Below are 15,438 nucleotides of genomic sequence, written 5' to 3' on the forward strand. Positions count from 1 at the left end.
TAGAAATTGAAAAATTAATTAGATAATAGTCCAAATGGCACCAAAATCGAAACATGTCCAAAATTGGGACAGGAGATATCTTAAAGACATTAATTTAACAGAGGAAGTTTTAATTTAAAGTTTAATTATCAACAAATCTTCACATCTCTCATCAGATGTCATGAAAAGGATAATAGCGTGGCAGAGGAGAAATTATATAAAGTTTTTGAAATATGTCATCTATAAAATAAGTTTATTATCAGATATATAAGAGCTAAACATCGTTAAATTCATCGCCGGACTCGTAGCAGCCGCGGTCATTAACATTCTTGGTGACTTTACAGGCTTTCCTCGCTGGTAGCATCATGGAAAAAATTCTTCAGACGATTTTTTTCCGCCGATCCAATCTTCATCCGTGTGTTTTCAAGTTTAACAGACCCATATCCTCGGCTATGTCCGACGATTCCGCGTGTCCTTCGATGCGATTGCTCTTGCGATGCGGCACACGTACGCGATACGCATATCGCATGTGTTAACATATGTAGACCTTTGTTGACACACGAGAGAAGTACCGGCGGTAATTTCCCCTGTTGGGGTCACGCGATCATTTTATAGCTCTCTCTTCTTTCCTCTATCATTGAAAGATCGCAAGCTGAACAAATAAGCCGAGGGTATACTTATGCTCGCCGTTACAAACAGCGTTCGATAAGTATGCAATGAACTCAATATAAATATGAGAATATTTGATAAGAGACGGGCGGTGTCGTGATACATATTGTTGTTTTGTATTCATATAGAATAATCTTTGAAAAAATAATTCTTATCAACATATTATAGATTTATTTATTGTCTACAAAACAAAATATCGCATTACATTTATATAACAAGTGATTATTAGAATTTAATAGTAATTAATAATATAAAAAAAAATTTTCTTTGATTATCCTAATCATTATATTTATATCATTTTTCTTATTAATTTTCATGACAATGAAGTAATATTATTTTCACAACTAGGAAACGATTTATAAAGATTATCATAAGCATTAATGTTAAAAAATATCAATCGAATAAATAAATGCGCTGAAGGTGATCGATTTTTCTTGATTATTGATGGATTATTTCAGCTTGCAAAAAAAAAAAAAAAAAAAACAAACGTAGACGTTGAAATATAGAAAGTGTGTCTGATTAACGATTTTTGTATGTAATATCATAGTTCATTACTTGTAGGTATCTGGCACGTGCTGAAATACGGACATAAATATTTTTCGTGATAAGTGATGAACCGTCAGAAGAAAAAGTATTATGGATCACATAACACAACACAAATAATTTATCACGAACTTTATTACTAATAGACGGAAATTCCAACATTAGTCTCTCCAAACAGTAACATCTATCGTAATTTATTTTATAGCAGATATCGTAATCGCTAAATACAATATTCTCCGTAAAAAATTATAATCTATTTTAATCATATGTTTTTACTGTGATAGCGACTTTTTTTTAGAAAAAAATTATATAGTCAGCAGTGACAACATATTCAGACGCGAATAAACACGATAAAGTATAAAATACTGAAATATAAAACAAGATATGCTGCTTCTATTTCAGCTAAGAGTTTTACTAAAAATTCAAAGTATTTTATAAAATTTTGAAGTATGTAGGAGACAGATAATATTATTATAACATATTTTTAAAATTAATTTTGAGACAATTAAAATATTTCTTTGTAGTTTTCTGACAAAGAAAAAATCATATTTTTAAATGCAGCATGGCTTAACATATTTCTTTTTGTCTTCAAGTTATCAAGAAATGTTTAGACGTTAGTATGAAATAATGATGACAGTAACATTATATACTTTCCTTATTCTCTTCTTGGAATCAGCAATTTTCCTTTATTGCACGCGGAGGATCGAGATCGGAATAAATATATGTAAGTATTAGTAATAAACGTGATCGAAGTTTTAATTATCCCATTATCGTACGAAGAAGGAAATGTGAATTTGCAATTGAGCAAGACGATTAATTAAAGAAGTGTCTGACGCATCTCTCTTTCTCACACCTACCTTTACGCTTGTGCGATACACGTGATATAAATAATACATATGTTTATTATTAGTAGGAGAAGAAACAGTTTTATTAAATTAATACCGAGAAATTTTCAACCATCACTATTTTGTAAAAAAAACCGACAATCTTTTTCCTCATATAAATCTTATGCGGTTTTATTATGCGGTTTTAAACTGTAAGGTCGGATACGTTCGCAACTTTAAGACTTCTAGACGAGCGTGTAAGGTTAGCAGCTGCTCGTAATTGTTCTCCGCTTTTATGATAAGTTTGGTACGTCTCGCGATCGTAACAAGTCTCATCTTACGAGACTCTTCGTCTTTCTTGCGACACGGATCGTTAAGCAACCCTCGAAACACTTCAACGTCCGACGACTTAGATTTGATCTCCTTTGACATCTTATCGTTCTTCTTCTTCCATTTAGCTGTCACTCGCTTCGTTTCCTTCAAAGACGCCTGTTCCAGTGATAACAGCTCGCGAAATTTCTGAAACACATTTTAAATTCGGTCATCTATACAATGGAATAATGATGATAGATACTCACGTTTCGAAATATTTGCAAATTGACTTGTATCTTTTCGTAATCTTTTTCCAGATTTACACTGCAGAGATCACGGGTCAAAAATTCAAGGACGTTTCTCGTGATCTGAAACAAGTAGGCATTTATTATATACTCTATTTTCGAAATATTAAATGACTGAATGAGAGAAATAAAAACCTTGAACTCTGCAACATCTTTCAGCTCCTGCTGCAAATCGTCCAGTACCATCTTCGCGCGTTTATGCTCCCATTCCTGTTGCAATACGACCTTTCGCAAGTGCATGGATTTGTGCATCGCCGCCAGTTTGCGTTTTCCAGCTTCGAGGATACAATCGTTGACACGCAAGAGTTCTTTGCGCGGGACAAGAACGGCGTTCTTGTAGTCGGATGGACAACCTTGCAGAGGCACCTCGATCTGGCCCATTTTCAGGACAAGCTGAATCTCCATTTTCTCAGCACGTTGCATCAAGGACTTCTCTATGTTCTCCAGATAGGCCTTCTTGCAGACAACGACGTTGTCAGCTAATTGCACCGCTTTTTGATAAAACGACAACGTTTCTTCCGCCTCGGCTATCTCTACCGCGCAGCATCTCACCTTTAATACCGACATTCACATTTTTGGTAACGTTATGATCTTCTATTTCTTTAATAACATGAAAAAGGAACGCGTCTCTTTATTTTAGATTTTTCGAATATTCTTGAGGTATTTCTTATTTTTTAATTATAATAAATTAAAAATATAATACAATTATTATAAGACCGTGAAATTTGAATATAAATAAATTGCTTTCTGCATCTTCAACTTCACCTTCGTTTCGGTCTCGACCTTCGCTCTTCTCAGCTTACACATCGTTCGCCAGTGATTGACGTTAATCTGCGACGGCAGGTTTCTGGGCATCGTATCCAACGCATCCATGCCTCTGAGGAAGTCCAGGCATTCGCGCGGTAAGATCTCCGACAACTCGCTGGCCGCGACGCATCTCGCTACTTCCGTCAGATACGTGACGGACGTGGTGATGAGGCGACCTGTCCTGGGTCGCTTCTTGTAATGCCTGAGCAAGTGTTCCACCAGCGGCTGCTTTAAGTCCGCGAATTCGCTGCGGAACTTGGCCTCCTGACGTTTCTCCGCCTTGATGAGATTGTCGTAACGAGACTTCAACTCCGCCACGACTACCTCGAGCGAGTTGCATTCCTCGACGAGTTTGCGGGCCTCTCGCGTTGCCGGTGCCAGTTCGTCCTCAGTGAAACGGACGATTTTTTGTCTGCCTTCGACCTCGGACCGGTGTCTCCGGATCGTGCGTATCCTCATCAATCTCTCCTGCAAGATCGCGCATTCAATTTGTATCTTTTTCAATTCAAGATCCTTTAACTTGTCGTTGAATTCCGCGACGTCTCTCTGTAAGGCTTCTGAAATGCGCATATATTATATGATTATAATGAAAAAAAAATCAGTAAAAAAAGGTCTGGAGATTATTTTTAAAAGAAATTATTTTATTTTAATAAATGCGATTGTTTTATACATTTTTGTGTGTGTGCTTCTGACTGACCTTTCGTCTCGACGATCTCCGTATGCAGCGTTGCTTTATATTTTTCTCGTTCTTCTTTCAACGTTTGCACTTTGGATTTGTACGACGCGATAACTGCGATGTCTTCATCGGTATATTTCGAAGGATCTTTTACGATTAGGCATTTAGGTACAGGTATTTCTTTTTTAACTTCGTCTTCCCATCTTGAATAAAATACTGAATTTTTAATTTTGAAATACACGTTTCGATTTTAATTAATAAAAATTCAAGATATTACTCGTATCATTTTTTTTACGCAATTATTTGTCAATTTTGACTCAACTCACTTTGATTCTAATACACCATCCATCATCTTTTCGAGAGCTATCTCATAAAAATCACTGTTTCTTCTGTTTTCTTCTTCATTTTTTGGATTCTTATCAACCATCACAATTTCAGATTCTCCTCGCTGTGACTGTTTTTCAAATATCTCGTGATCTTTTACAGTGACTATATAATCGGGTATCTCTTCGACATTCCACGTCGGTGTATCGATTGGTTCTAGAGCGGAATCTATTCCGAACATTGTCTTTAACTCGGAAGCGCAATATCGAAGTCTATCGATGCGGTCCTTTGTACATTTTAATTCACGTTCTTTCGCGCGTCTTATTTCTTCGAAAAGATCATTAAAATACATCTGTTTGACAGAAAGTTTTAATTTATAAATATTTTAGAATAATTTTAATACTTGCATTAATGAGAAACTAAGAAAATAATTTCTATATCGTATAATTTTTTTAAATCATAAATGTGATTGAGTATTATTGTGTTTTCGGTATAACATATAATAATATAAATTAAAAAAATAGATTTGTCATAAATGTCACCTTTAATTTACGTTCTCGATTTTCGATGATAGTATCTTTTTCGAGAATAGTTTTAAGATTACTGTCACGAGGAAATAACAGCTGATGCGTTGAAGTTATGCTTTCATCATCAATCCATTTATGCGTCATAATACCTGATATACATAATCTTTCATCTTCATCCGCCAGTGAATACCATGTTTGAGCTATCTCGTATATTTTGATTTCATCATAACTATTCGTCGAGGATTCTTTATCAGAATCAAATGCTACGGATCCTCGTCTTGAATCGTCTTCTTCATCTACTGACTTATTATACACCTCGTAACTAAAAATATTGTTATTTTTCATGTTTACATATTTTGTGACTATATATATCTTACATTATTATTAAATTTCAAAAAATATTTCAAGTATAAAAAAACTGAACAAATGAATATTTTAGTAAAATGTATATAAAAAATTTTAAGAAAAAGCAGTATAGAAAAAAAACGCGCGACACCTGTACAAAAACTCGTCAGCATCCGAAGACAGCCTATCCCATATTTTAAAGTCATTCATTCTCCGAGTCGATGCGACGAGGGGATAATTATAAACTATTGTATCACCTCCGATAGTTTTAATTGCACATGGTTTTACTTGTAGCGGATCCCAGAATAATTCGCGGATATACGATGCTATTTGATCTCGTTGAACGCATTCTTCTTCGAGTTTTTGACGCATTTCGTCTCGTTCAAGTCGCGCCTCTTCTATTTTTTGTAGCCGAGCTTTGCGATCTAAATCAAAAGCCGAAATCGGCAATCGAGCATTTGGTGGTTTGCTCTCATTTATATCGAGAAGTTCGCGTATCTGTTAAAATTACTTAAGACCATAAATATATCTTAACTTCAAAGTATTAAATTCCGAGAAAAGAAGACATTATATACCTGATTCTTTATTTTCTCCAAATCAGTTATGATGGAAGCTCGTAGGAGTAGAGCTTCGTCTCGTTCAGCTTTCAGCTTAGCAGCGATTACATTGTCCAACCAGGTTTCTTCTGTTAAACTGTACAGTTTATTTGGACCGGAAACGAAGTCTTCAATCGATAAATGTATATTCGCATCTCTACTTTCTGCCAAATTTGTTTTTATTTCCGGTTCTTGTAAACTGTTCGCATAATTAAAATAAATTATATGTATTTGCATTTTTTCAGTAATTTAAAAATACGATTGTATAAGAAACAAAAATTAAATACCGAACTCGAGTAGCAACGATATCTCCATTTCTACCGAGGGAAACCATTGTTTCGCCAAAGCGTGAAGAAATTGCATACTTTATACCCCCTTTACTGCGATGGTGTGGCATAAAAATCGCAATCACTTTGCGAAGTTCCATGCTATCTCTGACTACAATTAAGCCATCGTATCCATATGTTAAGACTCGAGAATCAGTCACATATATTCCGATATTCCTCATCTGATGCATCGAAAAGAGTGCTTCTGTGAGGACAACTTCTTGAAAATCGTCCTGAGACAAAAATTTGATAAGTTCTTTTTTTCGAGATCAGAATGGAAAATGTAAAAATAATTTTAAAATAAAGATTATGCAATGATCTTTTGGCATCGTACGATATAATTTGAATATTTTGAAATAACAAACATCTATATTCAATTAAAAATAATTCATTTTTTGCTTTTTTTTTGTTAAAAGTAAAAACAGAAATGTAAGTCGACTTATACCTGTATTTCCATTTGATGTAACTGTTTAGATAAGGAGGGTATACCCAATATATTCAGAGGCTTACTCGTTCCATAAAACATTCTGTAAGGTTTTGATAGATCTACCGTACATACAATACGTGTGCAGAAATTATTCGAGATTTCGCAAGTGTACATGATCGCTTTATTACCACCAATCGAAGCCATGGAAGGATTGGTTGTTGCGAGAACTAAGATTTCGAAGCGACTATTGTTTCTTTTGTATATCAGAAAGTCAGCAATCTATAAAAGAGAGAAAAGTTGAATCAAAGTTAAATTAAACTCTTTTCGTTTATGTTTTATAAAAATTTATAGATATAAATACATTTATATATTTATACATTTAAAAATATTTCTTAGGTATAATTTATCACATAATTGCTAACATCTCTGTATTATTATATGTATATATAGTAATTGTCTTACATGTCCATCAATTTCTACAAGTCCAAGAACATCCACAGGCTGTTGTTTAAATTGTTTGCCAATAATAAATAGTTTGCCAGTTTGAGAGTTGCCAATTCCTAAAAGTTCGCCATAGTGCGAGAATTTTATTCTGTCCAAGAAATCTCCATAAAGATGAAAACAGTTAATGATTTTAGGTAATGATGTAATATCGATAAAAATACAATTGCCAGCAACACTACATGCTGCAAGTATTGGTAAAGTAGGATGTGAATCTACACGAACAACTGGAATTGACATATAATTTAAGTTAATAAATATATCCATTAATTGTCAAAAATCTGAGAAAAATATTCTATATATAAAAGAAATCGAATAAAATTAATATAATTAAAATAGTAAATCGAATAAATTATATGTATCCCTTTTTAAAAGAGGCATGCAAAGTCGATTATCGCAAATATTGTTGTTTTTCCGCAATACTGATTGATTAAATTGTCTGACTGATGTCTTAAATTTGTATTAGTATTCTATTATCAGTTTACTATACTAACAATAATTTGCTATCATAATTAAACATGATAACAAAACTGAGTTTGATTTATAAGTCGACTCAATTATTTTTACTTGTTACTTATTTCTATTGTATTAACAAAACTGCTTATAAATATTATAATAAAATCTCAAAAATTGCGACGCATGCATGCAAAAATTATTATTACAATCAATGCATAAAAAATATATTAATTAATTATGCAACGCAAAAATTCAATATTTAAATCTTTAACAGAAAATACGAACAAAGAAATAAAATTTTCTACAAGAATCTTTTGTGATCAAATATCTACGCTTTCATTAAACTCGCGCAAAAGTCTACATCCCATACATCCATCATGCTGCGCGGTTCGCGCGCGACTGATTCCCGTGAGAGGTATCGCGACCGTGGGACCGATGATCACGTGACCACTGGTCATGTGATCATTGGTCATGTGACCATCGGTCCCGCGCTCGCAATACCCCGCACGGGAACCAGTCGCGCGCGAACCGCGCAGCGTAATAGATGTAGGGGTTATGTTAATCTGATTTGATGAAAAGAGCTGAACACGTGATCAGTTTCACGCAAGCCGTGCAGCGGAAACGTAGAGACACATGAATTTAATGGAAGCGTAGATATTTTGATCAAAAAATTCTTGTAAAAAATTTTATTTTTTTGTTTTCTGTAAAAATTTAAATATTTAATTTTTATATGAATCACATAATTAATAACTATATATTTATATATGCATTTCAATAATAATTTTTATACATGCGTTGCAATTTTTAAGGTTTATTATTAAAGAATAATATAATTTTGTTTCGCGCACATATAATTATACTCGATTAAACTAAACAAAACGAGAAAAAAACATGTATAAAGAGATACATATATAAATAAAATAGTTCTCAATTAATACAATAGAACTTCGGCGAATTAAAATTATGTACATATAATATATAGAAATTTGATTAATTAAAATTAAAATTATATACATAATAGAAATTTGGTGAATCAGTTTTACACTGTTGTCTAGTATTATTTTAAAAAAGATAATAAACATTTTATATAAATAATTATTACATAGAGTATAGAATATCCATGGAATATTAGAATAATTATTCTCTTAGATCTCTTAGATCATAAAGAGAAATACTATAATATATTTAAATTTACCTTCACCATGATGTTTCAAAGATAATTTTCCAATCAGTTTGCCAGTCGATACCTCGAAAATGCAAAGACGATCTAATCGATCTATTGCTGCGACGTGATCTGTGCGTTGAGATATAGAAAATAGTGCTTTGTATTCTATCTCGTCCGTATAAATAACTTCTATGTGAGGAACGTTGTCGTACTGCGTATTTATTTCAAAAATCTCTCCGCTTTTTGAGTGAAGTAAAATTCCATCTTTGAAACAATATTGCTTTCCTACTTGAATGGAATGAAAAGTCGAAATTGACCATACAAATTGCCACGACACATTCCAGTCTACCAACGATTTCTTATAAAACTGAAACGTAAATAACAATATAATATAATTATATTATAATAATTATACAAATGTAATAATAATATTATATTTTTATAGAAAAAAGATATGAATTAAAATTAATATATCCCTTTGTACAAAAAAAATGTTAAATATGTTTCAATCTTTTTTAAAAGAGACCAGACCATTATATTGTTAATTTTCCATTTATATTAAATAAGAGTTTAACAAATCAATACGTACTGTAATTTCACTATCAGTATTCACAACTATTACGCCAGTCCTATGAGCGATGACGATCGGTCTGCTCTTCGGTGATTCAAGTGTTTTCGATTTTACCACCGAGTATAGTTTATTAGCATCTATCGCCATGAGCCATACATTACCGAATTCGTCCGAGACAAACAGGTTTCCTTCCGGCGTCCAGGACGAAGACACAATTCTGTGTTCCGGAACTGGCACGTCCACGTGATGTATACTCACGATTTTCGAGCACGTGCGTACTTGACAGATCGAGAGCGTGCCGTCGACAATTCCGAGTTGTGATATCAAATACGGAGAATTCGGTGAACAGCTAATAAAATTATTAATTCTACTTTCGAACAAATAAAAATGATATTAAGTTTATATATCGTTTTTGTTTTTATATACCAAATTTCTTGAACGAGATCGTTAATCTTCGTGTTAAGGACAGCGACGTGCTTGCCGGTTTTCCAGAGCCATACAATCAATTGAAAATCAGGGAAGTTAGTCAGGCTTATGAGATATTCTGTACCAGCGAAAGAACAGGATAAATAACCATTAATTCGATCGGGTAGCACGCATCTGGAAATTCTTTGTAGCGTTGGGTACATAAATATCGATATTTTCGGATTAAATTTTCTTTCGACCACAGAAAACATGGAAACTGTCTGCAAAATTAAAAATATATATGATAAAAAAATATATGACAAAGTGATACATTTGCTATTTTTCAGACATTTAATAATCTAAATAAATAAACATTATAATTGTATTACCGGATGTCCAGCCAAACATGATGCGCCATCGCCCCTTTCCTTATTATCAAAACGCTCGATTCGCTTTTCTCTTGTATTCAGATCCAAAAAATTCACGTAAATACCGGAAGCCGTAGCAATGATTTCCTTTCCAATGAAAACAAAGTCATGAGGTTTTCCAAACTTTACCCACCTGTGCAATAACAATTGTGTATGATAAAAAAATGCAGTTGACTTCCGTGTTACATTTATATAAAGACAGAACTCACTTTGTTTCGGTTATTGAAAGATTCATTTTCTTTCAATGCTAGAGTATTTTAGAAAATTCTTATTGTTTGCACTGTTGTAGTTAAAATTTCACTTTTGTGTGGTAAGTCAATCTTGCACGCGTCTAACCAGTGTGTTTGGTTGCTCAGAGACCCAGATAGTCTGGTGTATCGATCCAGATGGCCATATAGACTACATTTAACATTCTTTTCGAATGCATTCATAAAGAGCTAAGTATTATGTTTGCTATATTTTTATAGCAAAATAAATAATTTTTATAATTTACAAAATTATATAAATCGTTTGTTGATTGATGAAAAATTATAAATATAAATTAATTTTGCTGTTAATAAATATTAATCTAGAAATACTTTTTATAAAGTTAATTACGTAAAAAATTAACTTCTCTCTTTGTTTGACTCTAAAAAAAATTAAAAACGATTATTTCAAGAGAGAGCTATAATATAGCAGAATGTTTATTCATTTTTCTCATGTATTCGATTGTCGAGGAAGTATAGACAAACATACACGTCAAGACTTTCATCGAGCAAAACATTTGCATACTTCCCCGAAAGATAATAGAATCACTAAAAGAATGCCACTAATGCCATTTAAAAGTATGCCACCGGATCAAAGTATTGTAGGAGACTCGAAAAATAGTGACACCGTTATAGACTGCATCGTCCAATACATAATAATAGGTCTTATACCTTTGAATTTCTACTAACAATAAATGCTTTTAACAATTTTAAAAATAATTAATCTCAGAAACATGAATATTTCACTTTAAATAGATATAAAAAATTTTAAAAATGTGATTTTTAATTCCTTTTTTTCCTTTCCTGATTTTTAATTTCCTTCTTTCTTATGCAATTACTTTAAAAGATAAATCAGAGATGTTTATTTATTTATTTTGTCATTGATAGTAAAATATCAGAAATCTATTATTTTTAAAATAAATATATAAATGCATAATAATGCTATTTTATTAACAGTTTCATTGTAATAATGAGAAAATTATTTATTATTCAGAATTTGTTTGCAACATAAAATATCAGAACATTTTTTTCTGATACGAAATAATAAAATAATGTTGGCAGACAGCGATCGATCGACGGTTGTGATGGAAGTGTCAAAGGGGCACGATGGAATAGTAACCCAATAACATGAACCTCGTGCCCCTTCCGAATACGAACGACATATATAGAGGAAGAGAAGGCCATGATTTTTTATTCACGGGCGTTGATCGACGCGAGTGTCTACTAAGAGGATGACAAGAGCTTCGTGAGCTTGCCATTCGGTCAGAACGTTCTGTTCGAATAGATTTCTGTGTTTAGTGCGGAAGTGAATGAGAGTTGCGAATGAGCAGATTTATAAAGAAGAGATTCATAACACTTCAGATTCTTGAAGAACAAATGACCAGCTAAAAATCACCATTATTCTCAAAAGTGGAAATTTTTAAGTGGAATTAGTCAACGTATGTATATTCATTAAAAGATTACATTAATTGTAAATTTTGCTTACTTATTTTTAATCTTTAACAAGTATTTTGAACTCTCTCGGATATAAACAAAAATTAATTATTATTATTAATATTGTAATAAAAAATAACAAAGTTTTATTATTACATATATTTAAAAATTCATTATTTTAGAGTCATCAATTTAATTTAGCTTTGCATCATTACTTTATACTAATTGTTTATCTCATTAAAATAATTTTATTATTATTATCTTTGCATAATCACTTAAATATAACTGTTAATATTTAACAATTGTATATTATAAAAATATTAGATTTAATAAAATTTATAGTGAAAGATGTAAAGCAATAATGATAAGATTATACTGCAAGATACATTTATTCGTTGTAGAGCTGCAAATTACAGCTGTTTTATCGTTCTGTATCCGTAAATTAGGGTCATTGTTGAAATGACCGCTGAAAAGGGGCGAAGACCGCTATATACTTAGTATGCACGGCAATTGCTTGCATTTCGTATTCAAGAGGGATCTTTTGCACTCATCTAGAAGGCATCTCATGTCGTACTCGTTTGTACTACTTGTCCATTTTTTTTCTAATTAAATTAAATAACATCGATTCCACATAAACTCATTTTTAAGACCTAAAAATATATAATTCGTCGCGTTGTTTAAAGATAGATTTATAAAGAATACTTGTCAATTTTTAATAATTATTCTAATAATTGGTTTGTTGTTAATTGTACAAAATGTGTATTTAAATATGTAATTGAACAACATTACCAGATATTTTATTTCTATTGCATAGCATTAGCTATAAAGTATCAATAAAGATTTAGTTTGTAATTTCAGAAAATTATTTATATTTTCTTCTTACAGATTTTCATTCTTTTTCAATAATAACTCACGGTCAAAACGATGTCTTATTATCAAACACGAAAGCATCGACTTGGCTGGCTTGCAGGAATTTTTCTGCTCTCTCTCGTTTTGGTCTCATCGCACGAAGTTGTGCCTCCGAATCATCAGGGTACACCAGATGCATCGACCTTGAAGATAGAAGCCAGAGAATCCGAGGCGTCGATAATTTTGGGAAAGGATCTCGTTCTTGGTCCACCTTTGTCGACTAAAGCGACGATCATCGCTAATTTCAGCAACTCCGACGATGTTGCGCACACAAAAGTTAATTCTCTCGTAACTTCCACAATCGGCAATCGGATACCTTCTGAAGAACGTAGTAAAAGCATTTTCCGGAAACCCTCCATCGCGAAAAATGAGACTTTTCGAGGATCTTACATCGTCGATAGTCGTTATCTGGCCAGCAAAGGCCCGAAGACTGCCTGGAAAAGAGACAGCTATCTCGAAGCACTGAGACACTCGCGCAACAGCGAAGATCCGCGAGAAGGGATCGTGCAGACGGACTTAAAGACGAAGACGAATAGAAGAGAATATACACAGGGACCGATTTACAGACCGGAAACGGAGTACGGTTCGCCCGAATCGTCATACCCACCCAAGAATCCGCAAGTCACTTACGGAGGACCTAGCAATTCTTATCCCCAATCTTTCAAACCGTCAACGGGCTACAACGTCCCACAAAATTCTTATGGTCCGCCACAGAATCCGTACGGAACGTCGCAAAATCCCTCGTATTATCCGCAAACTCCTTCATACGGACCGCCCGAGAATTCTTATCCACCACCTCAACAAGGTGAGGCCAAAGGTATTATTATGACAGTCGAAGCATTTGTTGCTAAAGAAAACAGTTTATTTAAAGAAAACAAAATTAAATAATATTTATAAATATATTGTTTAAAAAATTTAATGATTTCTTTCTCTTTACTTTTTTATTCATAATTATTATTAATAATTCACAATTAGTACTTGGCTCATTCAAATAATAATTTGTAACAAATTATCTCGCAAACTGCAAATGTTACATTATATATGCTCATAAAATAAATTGATGCAAGTTTTGCAGATGCATCATTCGATCAATGCAAAGTCAAATTTTTTTGCAAACAAAATTTTTTCCCATTTTATTTGATCATGATATTTTTTTAGCATTAATTAATCACTTACCTAATTATTTCTTGATTTGTTTTAGGATATGGCCCTTCTGTACACACATCCATTCCAACTCCAATCTACAGCGCGCCTTATGCACTACCGGATGTTTCTTCTATTTCCCTTCTGCCGAGCTTCGATTTAGGTTTGCCGTTCGCTCTCAAACTGAACGCATTCACCATTGCAAAAATCATATTAAAGTTAGTGATCTTCAAGATGATCGTAAAATTTATCGCGGTAATCTGCTTGTTACTTTTCATACCAAAACTTGAGATAATCAAGAAAAAAGTCTCCAATAAAGACGACGACGATGAAGAACGTAGTTTATCATCGCGTAAGTTGTTAGATTAATTTGCAGAAAGTGTCTCTGAACTTTCTATTTTAATTATGTATAATAAGAATTTCAGCGATTAATTGGAATCAATTAATTTTCAACTTAAAACATTGATTTATTATCTTTTTTTATTATTCTTGTCTAATAACATGGTATATTTTTCAGCTTTTACGAGTTTAGAAACACTAAATAGGCTCGAAGGCGTAGTTAGAAGTTCCGTCGAGAAGTACGAGGCACAAAACAACACTCGTTTAAATTCCACGGAGAAATGTACGACTCTTACGTGTCGCATCACTGAAGCGCTTACGTTTCACGAATCTTGGTATGACTACTTGAATTTATTTAACAGCTACACGGAGGAAGAGAGACAGCTAACGAAACAGAAAGAGCAGTGAGAAGAAGTTCACATTATCATCGAATTTCATTTTCACGTTCATCTTTTTACACTCGTATTATTTATTATATTTATTTATTTATATTTTATAAAAAAAATATTTTCTCGAAATCTCTGCTGAATGCTTAATTCATCCTCCTGATTCTGATCGATTTTTAATCACATAATTAAAAGATAACTTTAAAAATATATATCTTATAAGCATAATTTAAAAAATCCTTTGCAAAATGCTGCGAAACGTCATCCGGATCAAGCTTGTATCGACGTCATACGAGACGTTTAAGGAAGATTACAGGAATGAGCTTTCCTTTCAGCCATGACACCGGGATTATTCGATGCTATTACGTACTAATTGTAAGTAGTGAAGTGTACAAGTGCGCTAGAAAATAAAGTTTTACCTGAACAAAAGTATTTTTGCTCCCAGTTTTTAATAGGTAATTAAATATATGGATATATCGACGCAAATGGTAAGTGTAATTTTATATGTTTCTTATTTATCCGTATGAGACGGCAAATTATTTTCGTTTAAAAATGTATAAAATATATTATTTTAAATAAAAATAGAATTAAGGTTGGATATTTATGTAAAAGCATATTAAGTTAAATTATTCAAGATTAGATAATTGTAATTTAAAATTATAGATAATTTAATTTAAAGTACATTTATAATTTAACGTTCCTTTATATAAATGTTATATTGATTGATGGCAATCTATATTTTCTTTAATATATTAAGACATTAAAATATATGAAATTTGGAAGTTATATACCATAT

General features: G+C 32.5%; 2 protein-coding genes across 6 annotated transcripts; one reads left to right on the plus strand and one right to left on the minus strand.

Moving 5' to 3' along the window:
• Positions 1-215: 215 nt before the first annotated feature.
• Positions 216-10,799, minus strand: LOC114934436 (cilia- and flagella-associated protein 43). The gene is made up of 18 exons (XM_029307098.2): positions 10,396-10,799; positions 10,148-10,319; positions 9,780-10,039; positions 9,372-9,702; positions 8,813-9,149; positions 7,123-7,388; positions 6,679-6,939; positions 6,195-6,466; positions 5,887-6,106; positions 5,463-5,809; positions 4,982-5,288; positions 4,442-4,791; positions 4,137-4,318; positions 3,398-3,996; positions 2,768-3,184; positions 2,594-2,695; positions 1,204-2,534; positions 216-631 (listed from the first exon to the last, which is right to left on the minus strand). Exons 1-17 carry the CDS (start codon positions 10,419-10,421, stop codon positions 2,211-2,213), a joined length of 4,773 nt encoding a protein of 1,590 aa, XP_029162931.1. The 5' UTR covers positions 10,422-10,799; the 3' UTR covers positions 216-631; positions 1,204-2,210.
• On the plus strand, positions 1,587-15,232 carry LOC114934446 (uncharacterized). 5 transcript variants are annotated; one of them, XM_085488634.1, is made up of 6 exons: positions 1,587-2,277; positions 2,645-2,704; positions 2,792-3,210; positions 12,751-13,591; positions 13,976-14,269; positions 14,435-15,232. In XM_085488634.1, the coding sequence occupies exons 4-6, from the start codon at positions 12,790-12,792 to the stop codon at positions 14,662-14,664; spliced, it is 1,326 nt and encodes a 441-aa protein (XP_085344760.1). In that variant the 5' UTR covers positions 1,587-2,277; positions 2,645-2,704; positions 2,792-3,210; positions 12,751-12,789; the 3' UTR covers positions 14,665-15,232. The 5 variants fall into 5 exon arrangements, with proteins under 5 accessions (XP_085344760.1, XP_085344759.1, XP_085344761.1 ...); XM_085488633.1 differs by having other exon boundaries at positions 1,587-1,915; XM_085488635.1 differs by having other exon boundaries at positions 1,588-1,915; positions 12,751-13,579.
• Positions 15,233-15,438: the final 206 nt, after the last annotated feature.

The sequence above is a fragment of the Nylanderia fulva genome, unplaced genomic scaffold (genome assembly GCF_048542155.1).
Source record: "Nylanderia fulva isolate GAGA-0341 unplaced genomic scaffold, ASM4854215v1 Scaffold7, whole genome shotgun sequence".
Classification (NCBI taxonomy): domain Eukaryota; kingdom Metazoa; phylum Arthropoda; class Insecta; order Hymenoptera; family Formicidae; genus Nylanderia; species Nylanderia fulva.